This window comes from Phodopus roborovskii, unplaced genomic scaffold (genome assembly GCF_943737965.1).
Source record: "Phodopus roborovskii unplaced genomic scaffold, PHOROB, whole genome shotgun sequence".
Classification (NCBI taxonomy): domain Eukaryota; kingdom Metazoa; phylum Chordata; class Mammalia; order Rodentia; family Cricetidae; genus Phodopus; species Phodopus roborovskii.
The window spans coordinates 67225141-67243322 of record NW_026126418.1 but is presented as its reverse complement, the minus strand read 5'-3'; the positions used below and the strand labels follow the sequence as shown (position 1 = coordinate 67243322).

At 46.4% G+C, this 18182-nt stretch overlaps 1 protein-coding gene across 4 annotated transcripts in view; it reads left to right on the top strand.

The window, feature by feature from the left end:
* The first annotated feature begins 265 nt into the window (after nt 1-265).
* Nucleotides 266-18182, top strand: part of Sec16a (SEC16 homolog A, endoplasmic reticulum export factor) — a 35739-nt gene continuing 17822 nt past the window's right edge. For 3 of the 4 annotated variants that reach the window (XM_051184902.1, XM_051184901.1, XM_051184900.1), the window contains exons 1-11: nt 266-499; nt 4344-8033; nt 10308-10444; nt 13090-13187; nt 14535-14658; nt 15126-15324; nt 15467-15641; nt 16184-16326; nt 16810-16871; nt 16981-17119; nt 17510-17755. In XM_051184902.1, the coding sequence (XP_051040859.1) occupies nt 4407-8033; nt 10308-10444; nt 13090-13187; nt 14535-14658; nt 15126-15324; nt 15467-15641; nt 16184-16326; nt 16810-16871; nt 16981-17119; nt 17510-17755 (4950 nt within the window). In that variant the 5' untranslated portion in view covers nt 266-499; nt 4344-4406. The remainder of the gene's footprint in view (nt 500-4343; nt 8034-10307; nt 10445-13089; nt 13188-14534; nt 14659-15125; nt 15325-15466; nt 15642-16183; nt 16327-16809; nt 16872-16980; nt 17120-17509; nt 17756-18182) is intronic. The other variant, XM_051184904.1, reaches the window with a different exon arrangement.

The following is an 18182-nucleotide window of genomic DNA, read 5'->3' as shown; positions in this document are numbered from 1 at the left end:
CGCGCCCCACCGGGAGGAGTCGTGAGGGAGGTTAGAGGACCGAGCCATCTGGCTCCGGCTCCTCTCCTTTGGCAGAGGCCGGCAGGCGGCGTGAGCGCGCCCGCCAGCTCCAGGCAAAAACAGCAGCCGGGCGAACTGCACCCGGCAGGCTGCAGGTGAAAGCCGTAACCAAGCAACAGATGCAGCCCGGCGCACGCGCTTGCTCAACCCGTAGAAGGCAGCAGCCAAGCCACTCGCGCGAGGAGGGTGACGCACGCGCAAACACCCCTCGGCATCCAGGGGTATCCAACGGAAAAATGGGGAGGGAGAGGGCAGCAGGGCCCGCTGGGGCTTTGGACTCAGTAGAGCTGCCGGCTTCGGTCTTTCCAGACTGTTTCTTCCTGGGGGGTCTCAATTGAAGGACCCTGTCTCGTCAAATCATAAAACAGGAAGCCTGCAGGACAGAACCGGCGTAACCAGGGCGACGTCGGGAGGCGGGGTCCGCGCTCCGGCCCGGCAGGTGGGTGAGGGGCGGGGCCACGGGGAGTAGCTGTGAAGGATTGACGCGAGGGGGCGGGACCTATAGGGGTGGGGCGAAGGAATGAGGCGGCGAAAGACTGGACGAGAATGAGGGGCGGAGTCAAGAGAGGCATGACGGAAAGGGAGCGCTAAAGGAAAGGGGGGGCATAGGGGCGGGGCAAAATGATGAAGGAGCGAAAAACTGGACCAGAGGGGACGGAGTCGAAAAGGGGCGTGGCAAGACTGACGCTGACGAACCAGTTCGGAGCAATGCCAAGGGGGCAGCACAGTGTGGGCGAGGCAAGGGGTGAGGCAGCGAAAGACTGGACGAAGGCGAGAGGCGGGGCGATCCAGGGGCGTGGCGCGCGCTGACGTAGCCGTCGGACACGTCGGCGGCGGCGACCGGAGCCGGATGTGCCAAGATGGCTGCGACTGCTGCTGAGTACGCGGTAGTTCCCCCTACTGCGGCCGCTGTCGCCGGCTAGGTTTCAGTCCGCGGCGCCTGAGAGGCCAGCTGCAGCAGCTCGGGTGAGGGCTGAGCGTGTGAATCACGGCGGAGGCCCGTGGGCGGGAGAGGCTGTGGAGGCCGGGTAGGCGCAGGAGCGCCGGGCCTAGCCTGGAGTGGCGAGCGCATCTCAAGAGACGCCGCCAGGTCTGGGGAGAACCACAATACTGAGCCACCTGGTGCTGAGACACCCGACTGGCCACGGACCACGTCATCTTGGTGGGTTGTCCGGGGTCCCGCAATTGCCCGGCCTGACAGGAGGCCGATGCCGAGTCTAGACTGTGGGAACTGGTCGGCCACTGGGGAAGGTGTTAGCCTGGCTGGCTAACCTGCAACTTCTTTAAAACGAAGGAAGGTGCAGGAAATTGCCGAGCATGACTTCTGCTGGATACTGAAGATTTTTGATTCTCTTTGGCTCGAAGACTGCCTCCGCAGAGCTGGTGATGAGACACATTTTCATTTGAACCAGGGAGTAACAGCATTTATTTGTAATCCTTTGACTGTCAGAGCAGGAAGGGAGGTCGTGTGGATTGTTTTCTGCAAGGTGTAGAAGGATGTCCTCATGGCCATGGAGCATTCAGACACTAAGTCCTGTAGAATCAACTCTGTCTGCTTTGTTTACACACATTTTTAAGTGGCTTGTAGAGTGGTCGTGCACTGGTGGAGATTTCCTTTCAAATGTGTTAACTATAGGCGTTTTCCATCCTGAATATGGCAATAAGAAACAGCAGGCTCACAGATTACTGTTCCTGCGGGTCTTTTTGCAAGTCGCAGCACAGTGCCAGCTCTTTGCACTTTTTCTCCACATAGTCTTTCCTAGGGTTTCGATGCTCATGTTTTGCAACTAAGAGGCAAAAGAATTGGTTCTTCTTTTTTGAGTCATTGCTCCTGGTGGCATTTACCTGAGTGAATCTTCAAATTGCCCTTGGAATTTTTTTTCTGAGATGCTGTGCAGGGTTTGCTTTTGTAACCGTTTGTGAATGTCATTGTGTCCTCGTATGTCATCCTCTTCTGTGGATGCCTTCTTCAACATTTCAAAGGTTGAGGTTCAGATTTTGACTTAGAAAAGAAGTGTTTATCTTGTCTCTCCGATAAGTGTATCACCAGCAGTCTCCATGGGGGAAATTGTTGGCAGAGGGGAACTCACTGCTGGGTTGGTTTTTGTTTTTTGGGTTTTTTTTTTTTTTTTTTGGTGGAGGTGCCCCTATGGTTTTACAGTTTACAGCTGTTAAGTCAGTGGCAGTGAGAGGAGGGGAAGTGTTTTAAATACCTCAGTTACTCAGAGTCATACTTTGCATGTCTTATGTAGACATGAGGCAGTTGAGCTGCAGAGCTGGGTTTATGAATAAAGCATCTTTGAGCCCCATAGGTCTCTGAAACAGGTGCTTCTTTAAAAAGTAGATAACTGGCTGAACATAGTGAAAGTGTCTATAATCTTGAGATAAATGATATGCAGTTCATTATCTTTCTGTTGGTGAGTAAACAAAAGTAAGAGAATAATGTTCCCTGGCCAGTAGTGGTGCATACCTTTAGTCCCAGCACTTAGGAGGTAGAGGCAGGTGAATCTCTGTAAGTTGGAGGCCAGTCTGGGTCTACAGAGCTAGTTCCAGGACAGGCAGGTCACAAAGAGAAACCCTGTCTCAGCCCCCACCCCCCAAAAAAGAATACTGTTCAAATCACAGGATTGTTCCACCTGAAACAGGCATATTGTGAAAAGCTTTGGGCATGGGAGCTGGGGGTTTTCTTTGTAAATGATAGTGTTAGCTCATAAAACAGCTCTTCATCTGTTGCTATTAAGAAAACAATTCCAAGTTTCTACAAACGAAAGTATAAATTTAGGCAATTTAGATTCTGGTAGGCAGCAATAGGCCCTAAAAAGAAGAATCTATGGGTAGAATTTTAAGAGTAAATTTAGGAAAAACTAGGAAAAAGAAACTTACTCTCTTATTCTGTGGATGTAGAAACTAGTTGCAGAAAGAGGTAGTTGCCCTGAACTGCTCAATGTATACCCAACCTACTGATACTTGATGCACCTTTAGTTTAGTTTTTGTTTGCTTGTTTTTAATTGTTTGGGGTGTTTGAAATTCTTGAAATGGGATAGCCTCTGATGCCTCTTACACTTGGCAACCAGGTTTCAGAAGGAACATGGAAGTCTTTGTGTCCAAGCTGGGTTCACATCCATGATATTGTAGCAGCTCTCTTTTGGTTTGTATAAATTGAAACAGCAATGTTCTAACTTAAAACAAGAAGAGCCTAACTTCTAATTGAAGTTCTATTGTAGTATCAAGGTTCTAGTCAGTTGGATAGGAGTCTCTATTGACATAGAAAGAAGTATATGAGGGTAGTAATGGAACTGAGTTAATAGATTAATAGAACTAACATTTAGGTAGGGATTAGAGACCCTTTGTAAATTGCTTTACTTAAAATACATCGGTGGTTTTCTTTATTTTTAATCTGAGTATCATATCAGAAAGATGTTCAAGGACAAAGTGTACCTCTGTGAACTAAACTGCCTTTGCTTTATTTTCCTATGGATTAGCTAAACAATTTTTTTTCCTTGAGGGTAGTGCCAGGAAGAAGGTATGACAAAAGAAAAGGGGTTTCAAGGTGTGCCTTGTTCAAAAACAAAAACCACTGGTGAGAACCTTGCCCCCCCCCTTTCTGAGGTTTTGCCCCTCAACCCCCTCACCCCTTTGAGGTTTGTTGGAACCTGTTGAAAAGGTGAGTCTGGAAAAGCTGCTATAAATTTTCTTGGGATTTTTGGTCTCGGCCTTCTTATAACTTCAGTGGTCAACCTTAGACATTTCATTTGGTGGGGTAAACATATTTAGTAATTTTATAACTGTGTTTTAGGAAGTATAAACTCTTCTTTTCCAGATTTAAAATTAACATTACAAAACACATGATATGCATGTATCTTTCTAAATAGTGGAGTTGACTCTTTCTGGATGTGATAGTTGCAGCTTAGAGAAATGTCAAGTGTCAGACTGGTAATAATAAGGTTGTTTCTTGTCCCTGACATTGTGGGGTGGGATGTGAAGAAATGTTTAAAATCACATTTAGTCTTTTTATTTTCATAGTTTTATTGATTACAGCTAGGACTGTGAGTCTATAGGAGCTTTTTATGTTAATATTTTTTTATTTAAATTTGAAACAAGCTAGTTTTATATGTCAATCCCAGTTCCCTCATCGTCCTCTCCTCCCCATCCTCTGACAACCCCCATCCCATCCCCTTTCTGCTCCCCAGGGAGAGTGAGACCTTCCATGGGGGATCTTCAGAATCTATAAATTTTATATTCCTCTTCTGTTTTCTTTTCTTTTTTTCTTTTTTTTATTTTAGCACAAATTAAAGAAAAGCTCCACCTGCCTCCTCTGTAAGCAGCATCTTCTTGAAGACTTCAGCATGCAACCACCACCTCAGGCAGCCCCAGCTGGTGTGGCTGGACCACCCCCAGCTGGGAATCCTCGGAGCATGTTCTGGGCCAACAGCCCTTACAGGAGGCCAGCCAATAATGCACCAGTGGCTCCCATAACACGCCCATTACAGCCAGTAACGGATCCGTTTGCTTTTAATAGACAGACTCTTCAAAACATACCAGTAGGCAGTTCATCCAAAAGTAGCCTGCCCAATTTGCCTGGCCCACCTCTTTCTGCTTTTTCTCCATGGCCTGTTTTGCCTGTGCCTCCCACAAATGCTGGGGATAGCTCCATAGGACTTCATGAGCCTCTGTCAGGAACTCTGTCACAGCCCAGAGCAGATACCAGTTCATTTCCCCCCGCATCTACCCCTTCTGCACTGCCTGGACTGGAGATGAATAGGAGTGCTGAAGTTGGTTCCAGCTCAGGACCTGAAGTACAGATGCTGCCACATCCACCTCACTACATTCCAGGAGTGGGTCCTGAGCAGCCTCATGCAATCCATCTGAATGACAGTGGTTCTGGGCCTGACCAACCCATGAATAGGCACACCCCACATGATGGTGCTGTGTCCCAAGCAGCATCTCCTTTCTTCCCTCAGCCACAGATGCCAGGTCAGTGGGGGCCAGTACAGGGAGGTCCTCAGCCCTCGTATCAGCATCACTCACCCTGCCTGGAGGGACCTGTTCAGAACATGGGGCCCCAGGCTACTAGCTTGCCCCACTTCCCCTCTCCACCTAGTCTGTATCAGGGGCCTGGCAGTGAGCCCCATGTTCCACTAATGTCTACTGTAGCATCCTTGGCCAGTGGCAAAGGGAATGAGGGGGTCCACCAGCAAAGTAAAAATCCCTCATTGAGTAGCTTCCCCCCTAAACATACTTTTGAACAGAATCCCAGAGTTGGGAATATGTGGGCAAGCCCAGAGTTTAGGCAAAATGTAGGCATGAATAAAGAACATCTGCTAGACCCTGCTCATGTGAATCCCTTCACTCAGGGAAATAGCCCTGAAAACCAGGTGCACCGTCCCTCGGAGGCTGCAACTAACAATGCCCTGCAAGACACAGCCTCTGGAGCTCTCTCAATGTTTTTTCAAGGGGAGGAGACAGAAAATGAGGAGAATCTCTCATCTGAAAAGGCAGGCCTTGATGACAGATTGGACTTGGATGGCTTCTCTTCTACCCCCAGATTGGGCCATCCACCACCACCCACACATGGAACTGGTGGTGTCTACCAGGCCTTTCTCAAAGGCCCTAGCAGTGAGGCTGCTCAAGAAGGAGATGTACAACCTTATTTTTCTCAGTCTTTGGGCATCCGGCATGACAAACAGACCACTATGACCCCTGCTAGTGATATGTGGGGGGATACTTCCAGTGCTGAGACCCAGTGTGTTAGTGGGCCACAGTGTGAGAATGTTGAGAACTTGGAATTTGTTCAGAATCAAGAAGTTTTACCCCGTGAGACCCTTAATGTGGATCCCTCTTCTCTGAGTGATCAGTTCCGACATGGGTCCCTTTCTGGACCGCCTGTCTCCAGGCCTGTTACTGTGGGCATCACCAGAGGTGGGGGGCTAAATCTTGAGGCCCCTGACATACCAGTGCATCCTACACGACCTGACAGTGTGTCATCCAGCTACAGCAGCCACGGCCACAAAAGTCCTCCTGGGTCAGCCAGACCCCAAGAATTGGTAGGCACATTCATTCAGCAAGAGGTTGGAAAACTTGAAGATGATACTTCGGGGAGTTTTTTTAAGCAAATTGATTCTTCTCCTGTTGGAGGTGAGACAGATAAGGTAACTGGGAGCCAAAATTACTGCAGCAGCCTATCACAGCCCTCAACCCCAAGCCCTCCAAAACCCACAGGAGTGTTCCAGACAAGTGCAAATAGTTCTTTTGAACCAGTAAAATCCCACTTGGTTGGAGTGAAACCAGTTGAAGCAGATCGTGCCAATATGGTGGTTGAAGTGAGAGGGACCCGGGACCTCCAGAAGAAGCACAAGGCAACTGCTGTACCGTCTGATGCCACCCCAGGGAATCTGGAACAGCCACCAGACAACATGGAGACACTATGTGCACCTCAGGCCTGCCCTCTGCCTCTTAGCACCACTGGGGAGGCTGGACACCTGGTTTCACACACAGCAGGGCCACCCTTGGATACTGTGCGCCCAGTGCCTGAGAAGAGGCTCTCCACCAGGGCCCAGGGGCCTGTGAAGTGTGAGAGTCCAGCAACAACTTTGTGGGCGCAAAATGAGCTGCCAGATTTTGGTGGCAATGTCCTTTTAGCCCCTGCTGCCCCTGCACTTTATGTCCCTGTAAAACCAAAACCTTCAGAAGTTATTCATCATCCAGAAAAGGGAATGTCTGGGCAACAGTCACGGAAACCAGGACCTATTCCACCCTTGCAGAACCAAGACCCTTCTGGTGCTTCTGAGAACCTTGAGAACCCTCCCAAGGTGGGAGAAGAGGAGGCCCTTCCATTGCAGGCAAGTTCTGGTTATGCGAGTTTGCTGTCCTCACCGCCCACTGAATCTTTGCACAATCAACCTGTCCTGATTGCCCAGCCTGATCAAAGCTATAATTTGGCTCAGCCCATTAATTTTTCTGTGTCCTTACTGAATCCTAATGAGAAGAATCAGTCCTGGGGAGATGCTGTGGTGGGGGAGAAATCCATAGTGAGCAGCAGTCGGGCTCTCAGTGGTGATTCTGAAGAACATGCTCCTTTGTCTGGAGTTCCAACCAGTACTGTCATTGGCTTATCTTTGCCTAACAGTGTTTCTCGAGGTTCTGGGTCTTCTGAAATGATTACTAGCCAGCCTGCCAGTTTGTTGGTTCAGCAGCTATCCCCTCCAATTCCAAAGAACTCACTTCCTAAAAGTCAGAATCCTAATGCAGAAAAGGGTCCTTCTGATTTTGTTAAAAGCTCTGCTGGAAGTACAAGTGTGATGCTAGTTCCACCTGCAAACAATACCTTGGTACCTAATAGTAATAAGGCAAATTACTCCAATAATCAGGAAGAAGCTGTTGGTGCCCTAGACTTCACATTAAATAGAACTTTGGAAAATCCTGTAAGAATATATAGCCCATCTCATTTAGATGGCCCAGCTTTTCAGCAGGTTAATGCCAATCATCCCAGACAATCTGGGCCTGGGCTACATAACCAGGATCATTTCTACCAGCAGGTAACAAAAGATGCCCAGGACCAGTATAGCCTAGAAAGAACCCAGAAAGAGCTGGTACCTCCTCAGCCACAGAATTCTCTCCCACAAGTGCCCCAAGCAGTGTGTCCAGAGCCTTCAAATCCAGAAAGCCCACCCACACAAGTACAGTCTGAAAGCTTGGCCCAGCCACCAGCAAGTCCGACTCCAGTCAACACGGGCCAGCAGCTGCTGCCTCAGCCAACTCAGTCCTCCAGTGCATCGGTTACATCTACCAACTCCAACCAAACATCTGTACGGTCAGAGCAGCCATGGCTACAACCACCACCTCCCAATGCTTTTGGCCCAGCACCTCAAGACTTGGCATCCTACTATTATTATAGACCCCTATATAATGCCTACCAGTCTCAGTACCCTTCACCATACCCATCAGATCCTGGGATGGCTTCCCTATACTACCAGGTAAGAGCACTAACATTTAACCATCTTTCTTTGCTCACTTTGTCCCCTTTCCTCCTCTTATGCTGTTTCTCTCAAGAGTGGCCTGTCTTCAGACCCATGTAGTGCCCCTGAAAAATGTCTTCCCTGTTCATAAGTGAAATTCTTCTTTCAGAGGGTCCTGTCATCATATTTAGTATGTTTGATTGCTTGTAATAGTAGTGTAGTTTTTGTGTAACCCAATATCTCATTGACAAAAAATGCCATGTTTCCAATAGCATTCATGTGCTTGTTACAGTTACAGTGCTGTATGGTTAGCCTTTGGTATATTGTGTGTTTTATTTTTTGTTGCTGTGCTTTTGATATAGTGTGTCACTGTGTCCACCGAGTTAGCTGTGAACTTAAAATCCTTCTGCCTCATCCCTCAGCATGCGTCACTTTTGTATGTGGTGGTTTTGTTTTTGTGTTTGACAGGCCTTATTTAGCCCTAGCTAGCCTCATATGTAACTAAGGATGATCTTGGAAATCTTGAAGTTCTTATCCTCCTGCCTCCACCTCCTGAGTGGTGGAATTACAAGTGTGTGCCATTATATCCAACTCTTTTATATATTTTTAAGCCATCTATTTGTGTGCATCTGTATGTAAGTGTGTATTTGCATGTGGTCACACACATGCTACATTATACATAAGGTCAGAAGACAACTTTCAGGAATTGGTTTTCTTCTTCCACCTTGTGGGTTCAGGATCAAAATCAGGTCAGCCAATTTGCTGGTACCTTTCATATGGTTTTAACAACAAAAACAACTCATGAAACCTATGACAGGAATAAATTTAGGATGAGCACAAAATCTTTGAGAGAAAAGGTTAAATTATCCATGTCCAGTAATGAAAAGAGGTGAGGGACCCTAAACTTGTCAGGTGCATAGCAGTGACCCTGCAGAGTAGGAGCAGAATAGGAGGTTCCCTGAATTCCTTCCTGCTTCCTGCAAGCTCACAACTGCTGCTTAGTTTCTGCTTAATCCTGCAGTAATTTAAAAGGGTGTTTGTAAACATTCTTGATCACTAGTAACTTTTCCTTACTTATGGCTTATACTAATCATTACTCAAGGTAGATGGATTATGTTACTGAAAGGTGAAAGACCCAAGTCCTCCAGTGTTTGGGGCCAGGTGGTGGTGTTCTTGTGTGGCCTGAGAACAGTTGGCACTGGCACCATACAGGAAGATGGGTAAGAAAGAATCTTAGGAACAGGGTTATAGCAGCTAGGCCAGAAGCTGTCATAGCCACTGGCTTATACCTTCTTGTCAGCCTGGTGTGCCATCAGGTATACATATGTGAACAGTTACTCATGTGCCCTAAAGGCTAGTAAATTCTAGATTCTAGGAGGAGGAGCCATAGTTATTATTTCTGTATGAGGGAATTCAGCCTTGTGGCCTGATCTCGTGCTGCAAAGTAGATGGAAGAACAGGTCTTAGGTTGCAGGTTCCTTGGGAACCCCAAGCCTCACAGCTCTTCTGTGAAGGTGTATGCATGCCTCCTTATTGCTGTGGTCCTTAGTAGTCAGAAAAACCATTTACCATGATTTCATATTACCTGTCAGCCATTGGCAGAGCTAAGGTTTTTACACATGGAGGATGAACTCTGATTCATGCCAATATCACCTCATCTCTCTTCAGACCTTCACCTGTCTTATGGTGCCTTTTTTCAGAGATAGGACAGAGGCCATGGTTTTTGTTATAACAGGGCTAAAATCTTTATCAGAATAAGACACGATTCTTTTGGGCCAGGTATGATGGTTCTTGCCTGAATTCTAAGACTGGGAAGGCTGATAAATGTGGATTCCACAAGTTTGTGGCTAGTGTGAGCTATATAGTGAATTTCAGGCCAGTTAGGCTTAAGTATGAGCAGCAAAAATAAATAAATAAAACAAAAAAACCCTCCAGCTAAATTCTAAAACAAGTAATGAGATCTCTTTGTGAGGCTTTAAAATCTGGTGATTTTAGGGTTCGTTCACGTGGACCCCTAGTCCTGTTGCTTTAGTGAGGTGGTGGCTGATGCACATTTATGCTGTTCAGTTCATATTGGCTCATGTTTAAGACTGTAGGAGGAAGAATGCTTTAGGGAGAGTCTGCTGACTGCTTGTTGACGTGGATTGCACTGTAGGCTTTGTTCTCATGAGAGAATCCTACCCACCATACTACTCTTGGACAGTAGACATCTGGAACACCTAGAGCTAGTCCTGGCCACTCAATGTCTGCTCTTCATAGAGTCTAACAATCCCCAAAACTTCTTTTCCACAGGATATCTATGGCCCGTATGAGCCTCGATACAGGCCCTGTGACAGCTCAGCATCTGCTTATGCCGAAAACCATCGCTATTTGGAGCCTGAGCGGCCCAGCTCCCGAGCAAGTCACTATTCCGACCAGCTCACTCCCAGGTGGGAGCTGCGTCCCATGCGGCTGCTTTACTGTCATACTCAGTTGTTTGTATTGCTGGCTATGATGTAACTTAGTGATTAGAATAATTCTTTATCTGTAGACATTTCTACAAACCCATTTAGTCAGCATGAGCAAACAGGAGCTAAGCACACTGTCACATGCGGCCCTAGCAGAGCTGTTACTTAGCATTTGTCCCCAAACCCTAACTAGGCCAAACCCTATGCAAAGCCATAAAGAAGTAGATGCTAGTAGATGGGTGGATCTTCCTGGAAAAGGCACACCCATTCTGCTGGCAATTTGATGGTGCATGGTTAGAGCTCTTAGACTGCTGCAGATGTTCTCAAAGTCTTGAGAACATTTGTTGAAATGATGACATAATCCATAGATCCATCAAATGTTTTCTAATATAGGGACCGAAAGTTGTGTTGTGTGCTGGCTCTGCCCACTTTGCTGGAATTTTTGCCCACCACCCCCTTCTGCTCCCCCGAACTTGCATATCTCCTATACTGGCTATCCATGTCTCTTTTGTAGTCATAGAAGAGAGATTTGGAAAGAACCCTGGCCTTGTGCCCTCTGAGTAAGTCTGTGAGCCAGATCAAAGTTCCATCTGCATTATCAGTTGTCCAGAGCCTGTTTTTGATCTTGTGTCCACTCCAGGCCATTGCATAAAATAGTAGGGTGTGGGCCTCTGTCACTGTGGCCTCTGCTGCCTCAGTTTCTGCAATTGTCCTGCTTACTCAAGCCTAGAAGTAGGTGCTCATGCTAGAAAGGATGTGTCACTCTTTTGCTTAGCAGCTCCCACCTTGCTTTCATGTAAGCATGTTCTTGGAGGCATTTGGTGACTTGTATGAAGTCAGACTGTTTTGCATGTGAACCTTTACCCATTTAGCTAGTCCTAGTATATACCTTGCTCAAAAGGTACATTCTGAACTGTGTATAGGCATGCATCATTCTTGGTCTTTATGAAACAAATACTGAAGCTTAGGTGAATTCTGGAGTACCTGCCTGGTACGTGTGAGGCTCTGTGTTTGACCCCTAATACACATACACATGAGAGGGGTCAGAGACAAAGAGACAGATAGACACTTGATTGTGAGAAAATTCTTGGGATCTTAGATGGGAAGTAGCATTTGAACTCATACAGCTTAGCTTTTTGATTCAAAGTCTGTGAGAAGACAAGAGGCATGGGGATCTGTTTGCTGGAATGCAGAAGAGAGAGAACATGGGGGCCAGAGCCAGAGTGTGTCTTCCCACTGTGTCATTTTGCCTTTCACATGTCTGCCTGCAGTTTCATTTTAAGAACTAACTTAACAGTGCTGGGCAGTGGTGGCATACACCTGTAATCTCAGCAGTTGGTAGGCAGAGGCAGGCGGATCTCTTGAGTTTGAGGACAGCCTGGTCTATAGAGTGAGTTCCAGGACAGCCAAAGCTACACAGAGAAACCCTGTCTCAACAAAACAAAATAAAAGAATTAACTTCTAAGTGTGACTGAATGACACAGCCTCAGGCTAGGTCAAGTTACCACTCTTGTGATTTGTCACTATGACTGCAGCTTCCCCTTTGCCTCTTGGGATCCTCTGAGTGTCTTCAACCCTCATTTGTCACAGCCTGCAGGAGAGTCTGTTTTTTTGTCTCCTCTGTCTATGTGTGTGGACACTCAGTGTTATAAATATAAGGTCACTGTTGGACATGCTTGAGGTGGAACATATTTCTCAAGTTTGTGACTGAGTTCTTCATGAATTGAATATAGCTAAGTTGATGAGAACAGTTGAGGTAGTGGCATGCCCTTGATCTTGCTTTATATTATCAAGGTGTTTTTCTATAGCCACTGCCATACAGATAAAGTCTGGAGTGGTCAACCTGAATGAAACCTTAAGGCCAAGCTGGTGATATTTCTGTGGCTGGGCAGCTGGGTGAGCAGTTGCTATGCTAGCCAAACAGCCAAGCTCAGCTGAGTAGTTTTCCCAAAGGGAATAAGAAAATTAAAAAAGCAATGTTTAGTGCTTTTGAGAATTCCAGAGTGCCAGAAGCACTCTTTTGAGTAAATCTCATCTTCTCCATAGTGAGTTGGGGCATAGTTCAGTCTGTTGGGTATAGAAGAGGCTAACTCCTAATTGCTCTGCTAGTCCTGGCCCACTTCACAGATCTGCTTCTCTAAGGCCATGCTGAGCACACATAGCTAGTGATCTTCCCTGAAGGCTGTTAAAATTATTTTCTTGTTGCTCACAACTGTAATCCCATTACTGTGGAGGCATAGGCAGGAGGATTGTCAAGGGTTTAAAGCCAGCCTAAGCTATATAGTGATATCTTGTCTCGAAAAGAAAAAGAAAGCAGTAGGAATTTTAGGTTGGTTTTGGACTTAGTGGTTTTTGTTACTGCTTAGTATGACATAACTTGTTAGCACTGAAACATGTGAAGAATCTGTTCTTTTGCTGAACACAGTCCAATAGTCATACTGATGATTTCAGGTAGCTGTATAATGGGGAGTTCCGTAGCCTCATCTTTGTTTCTGCTTTTTATCTGTGAGTTTTTCACAGCTGAGGAGCTTTTTTGAATGTCTGAATGTGCTTTGGGTTGGCTAATTTCTCACTACAGTTTAAGAAACAGATACTATGTTTAACAGCTCTTTTTTTTTTTTTTCCAGGCAAGGGTATCCTGAAGGACATTATAATTCTAAGAGTGGATGGAGCAGTCAGAGTGACTACTATGCTAATTATTACTCCAGCCAGTATGATTATGGAGGTATGTTTAGAAATTGTAGCCATTAGTAGGGGACTGTCCAACCAGTCATTGCCTGTGATCCTGCAGCCATGTACAAGTCATAGTCTAGCAGGTGAATCAAGATCACTTTTCCTTTCACTGGCCAAAGTAATTGAGAATTCATAGTATCTGAGATGACCATTTTGACAACTTCATTGAAAAGTCACATTGTACCCACAGCATGGTGTCTGTTGTATTGTTATGAAGGATAGTGACTAGTTCTGAGACTTTCTCGTCTACTTGTAACCACTCAAGTATGAACTAATGAGGCTGCGGTGGAGTGCAAGGCTGGCACCCCGGTCACACAGTCACACTTAAATGCTCAAAAACCATGTGATACTGATGTTTGCTCCTTGGTGACAGATGTAGCATGTCCATTGTGGCAGTTCCAGTTACTTCACAAACCTCCATACTTCTCTTCCACAAAATATGTCCTAGGAAAAGCTGTGAGTTCCCTTAGCAACCTTGCTAAATGCTGCTGTACCACAAGGCCTGCAGTCCCTTTACATGTGTACATGGTGTTTCCTTATGCCTCCCAGAGGCTCTTTGCCCCTTAAACATTTGTGTTAGTTTTAAACAGGAGTATTGTACACACTCCCCTAAAATCTTTGTTCATAACGTTGATATTTCTTTTTAGAGTTAGTTTTTAATAAAATTATTTCTTACAATACCCTGAAACACAGGCTGGAGAGGTGGCTCAACTGTTACAGCACTGACTGGCTGCTCTTCCAGAGGACCTGGGTTCAACTCCCAGCACCCACATGACAGCTCACAACATCTGTAACTCTAGTTCCAGGGGATTTGGCACCCTCTCACAGACAAACATACAGGCAAAACACCAATGCACATAGAAATAAATAAATCTTAAAATATATCCTGAATCGGGCTGGAGAGATGGTTCAGCTGTTAAAGGCTAAGCTCACAACCAAAATATATCCTGAATCATGTTAGAATATAATTAGTATAATTTATAGTTAGTGTTAACTATTAAAAAGTATTATCTGTGGTACCTACCTTCATATCTGACTATTCTTAAAGCCTTAGGTTTGATCTCTCACATCTCAAAACAAACCAAAAACGTGATAAAGAACTTAATATAGAAAGAACTCTTATAGTGGCTTTTCCTTTTTTCATCCAAATACATATATTGAGAGAACAGCCAGTGACTGCCACATTATGAGCGGGAGGCAGCTGGCCTCGCTGGATTGGAGCTCATTCTCTAGGCCATGCCTGTCCTTTATATTTCTGAGCCGTCTGCCTGCTCCAGGGCAGCTGGGTGGGTCTTCGGTGTGTTGCTGCTGCACTCATCTCTTCATTCTTCACTTATAGACCCAGGCCGCTGGGATCGTTACTATGGGTCTCGCTTCAGGGATCCTCGCACCTGGGACCGGAGATACTGGTATGACTCGGAGCATGACTCATACAGGAAGGAAAACTATGCTTACAGTGACAGGTTGGTGATATTTACATGTATGAAGGAAGTTGGAGGGAGCTGAGGTGTGCTCTTGCTTGCCTTCCTTCTGTCTTTGGAAGTAATCAGCTATAGTTCTTGGCTTCTGGGAAGGAATCTCTTAGTGTCTGAAAGTATTGGCCACCCCTCCCCATATACCCCTCTGGCCTATGGGAGAAGTACTGGCTGAAATGTGTTCCTTCCCAGTAGCTCTGGGAGGACCTTAAAGCTGCCTCCTTTCTCCCTTCTCCATCCTGCCCATAACCCAGGGAAGAAACCACCCTCAAGTTGCACCTGCAGTGTGTTCTCTGAGATCACCTGCGACTGAACCTAGGATTCGGTTTCTTGTGTCAGGTGTGCAAGATTATCTATAACTAACATTTTGCAGCCTTAGGAAGTTGCTGGGTAGTATGCGGTATCCCAGGGAGTAGCCCTTCCAATCCCCTGCCTTGGTCCCCTGTTTACTCTAGGCCTGAGAAATGTGATGATCACTGGAGATACGACCCTCGCTTCACGGGGAGCTTCGATGATGACACTGAGCTCCACAGGGACCCCTATGGAGAAGAAGTAGACAGGCGCAGCATCCACAGCGAGCATTCAGCTCGGAGCCTGCGCAGTACTCACAGCCTGCCCAGCCGTCGAAGCAGCCTCAGCTCCCACTCACACCAGGTGTGCTGGGCAGGCTTGGCAGGGGGAAGAGCAGGTGTTACGTCTTGGCCACAGCTTTGTCTCTTCCTAGTTCTAATAGTGTACCCACAATCTTTCTGGCATTCATGGGAACTCACTTTTTCTGCTTGATTTCTTTCCCAAGAGTCAGATTTACAGAAGCCATAATGTGACTGGCAGTTCCTTTGAGGCCCCTCATGCCCCAGGCTCATTTCATGGTGATTATGCCTATGGCACCTATGCCAGCAATTTCAGCGGTGCCCATGGTTTTCCAGAGTACAGCTACCCTGCAGACACCTCCTGGCCTGTTGTGGAACAAGGTGCGTCTCAGCAGTTCAAAAGCCACCAGGTTGGGATAAAACAAGGGAGTCCAATTAGCTCCTCTGCACACTGTGCCCACTGTCCCGAATGTCATGGTTTGTTGGTACAGGCCAGTGCTGGCCCTTGGTTTGAGAGCTGTCTGCTTAACCACACGTGCATGGTTAATGTGTAATAACTTTGAGTCCAGTCAAACCTTGGGTGGCTCTTCTCTATGTTCCCACACTGGCCATGTGAGTGAGCAGTTTTGGAACTCCCAGTTCCCCTTGAGAGACTTGTGTTCCGATTTGTGCCAGTATCCCATTTTGACTCCCTCCTGAAAGATGTAGCTGAGAACTCTCCTGACTGAAGCATCAGTCAGTGAGAAACAATTTTTGTGTGTGAGTTGCTCAGGTATTTTGCTCTTGGGTGCTCTGTGACAGTCAGCCTGATGCTGAGCTGGGCAGGGAGCTAGGGCAGGAAGCCTGAGCTGGGAATCTGGTACAGAAGCTATTAGACATGGCCAGCTAGCTTATTGTTTTTCTTCCTGTTTATTTAACTTCAGTTCCATCAAGACCGACCTCTCCTGAGAAATTTACAGTGCCTCATGTCTGTGCCAGGTTTGGTCCTGGTGGTCAGCTCCTTAAAGTGATTCCCAACCTACCTTCAGAAGGACAGCCTGCACTGGTGGAGATCCACAGTTTGGAGGTAAGCATGGACCTGTGGCGCTCTTTGCACCCCTTGGAAAGCCTTGGGAAACGTGCCTTCCTGGGAAGCTTAGGCCTATAGGGCTTTTGTTCTATTTAGAGGCTGGCTTTTCTAGAACTCAGCACTTTAAGCAGGTGTTGTAGTTATTAGATACTATTTTTATGTGCTTATGATTTTATGTGCTTTTCTGCCTTCTTTCATGTTTTGACACTAATTTTTTTTTTTTTTTTTTTTTTTTAAATGAAATTGGGGACATACTTTCTCTGTAGCCTCAGAAGCTTCTCGTCATGTCTGTCAAGACCCAAATAAGTGTTTCTGTTTAAAATTTGAAAACTATGGTAGTTCATGCATGCTCATATAATTGTACCAAGCACCTTCACCCTCTGGATGGAGGGATGAGCGTGGTCCCAGAATTGGCTTTGTGACTCAGTCTGCTGGTGGTTCTGACTGTACATGTGAGCTGCTTTGCCCCTTTCATTGCAGACCTTGCTGCAGCACACACCTGAGCAGGAAGAAATGCGCTCCTTCCCAGGACCTCTTGGAAAGTAAGGTTCCCTGCTGCGATGTCTCTTGACAAAATGGCATAATGGCAGCTGCTGAGTTTGGATCACAGTTTTGGTACCACCATTCACTGAGTGTTCATTCTTTCCCCAGAGATGATACCCACAAAGTAGATGTTATTAACTTTGCACAGAACAAAGCGACAAAATGTTTGCAGAATGAGAGTTTAATTGACAAAGAGTCTGCAAGTCTTCTTTGGAATTTCATTATTCTGTTATGCAGACAGAATGGGGTATGTTCTCTTTTACTTCTAATGTTCTCCCTGTTTTCCTTTAGTCTCAGAATCTGTTTCCTATTCCTGTCCTGAGCTTTGGGTGGTGTCAAGCCTGCCATACAGTGCTTCCTCAGGAAGAGCGTCCAGCCATGCCATGCTTCCTTGGGAAGAGCATCATGGTAGCAACCTGGGAAAGTAGAAGGAAAGGGAGGTGTAAGATTTGTGATGAGGTGACACCTCAGCCAGTGTGTCCCTGCCCACATGAAAAGGCAGGCTTCTATCCTGAGGTCTAGCATGTGCTACCTTTGCAGGCTTGGCCAGGTTCTGACAGCATGAGGATTTCTTGTCATCTTCCTAGAAACCCTATATCTAATAAAATCTTATGCTGCTTGCCATCTGACCCTGTAGACCGTGGTGGGAACAGACATTGCAGAGCTCTTGTTACGAGACCACAGAACTGTGTGGCTTCCTGGGAAGTCACCCAATGAGGCAAACTTGATAGATTTTACTAATGAAGCCGTGGAACAAGTGGAAGAGGAGGAGTCAGGGGAGGCCCAGCTCTCATTTCTCACAGACAGTCAGACGGCGACCACCAGTGTGCTGGAGAAGGAAATTGAGCGGTTCCGTGAACTCTTACTATACGGCCGGAAGAAGGTAGGCAGGGCCCTGCAGATGTTTCTTCTAGTGTCTGTTGGCCCAGAGAAAAGACCAACCTCCTCCAGGAAGCCAAAAGTGCTCAACTGTACCACAGAATATTTGGGGTGAAGGGAAACTAAGTTGAGGATGCTGTTTGGGGAGTGTATTCGTGGCAGCCATATGTCACCTGGATGGGGAACCATGCTGATATTGCACTTCCTCACGTTTCTAGCTGGTGTGCTGGTTCCTCACACAGAAGGGAGAATAAAATTAGCATGCATCTAGAGGGAAAGGGCAGAAGAACAAGGCTTACTGTCATCTATAAACTATGAACATATTTGTCTTTTGACCTGCTGTATTAGTCCTTTTTGTGTGTGTATGCATGACAACATGTGGTTCTGCCTGGTCTAACAGTAAGCAGCACTCTGATCATTCTCATGCGCCC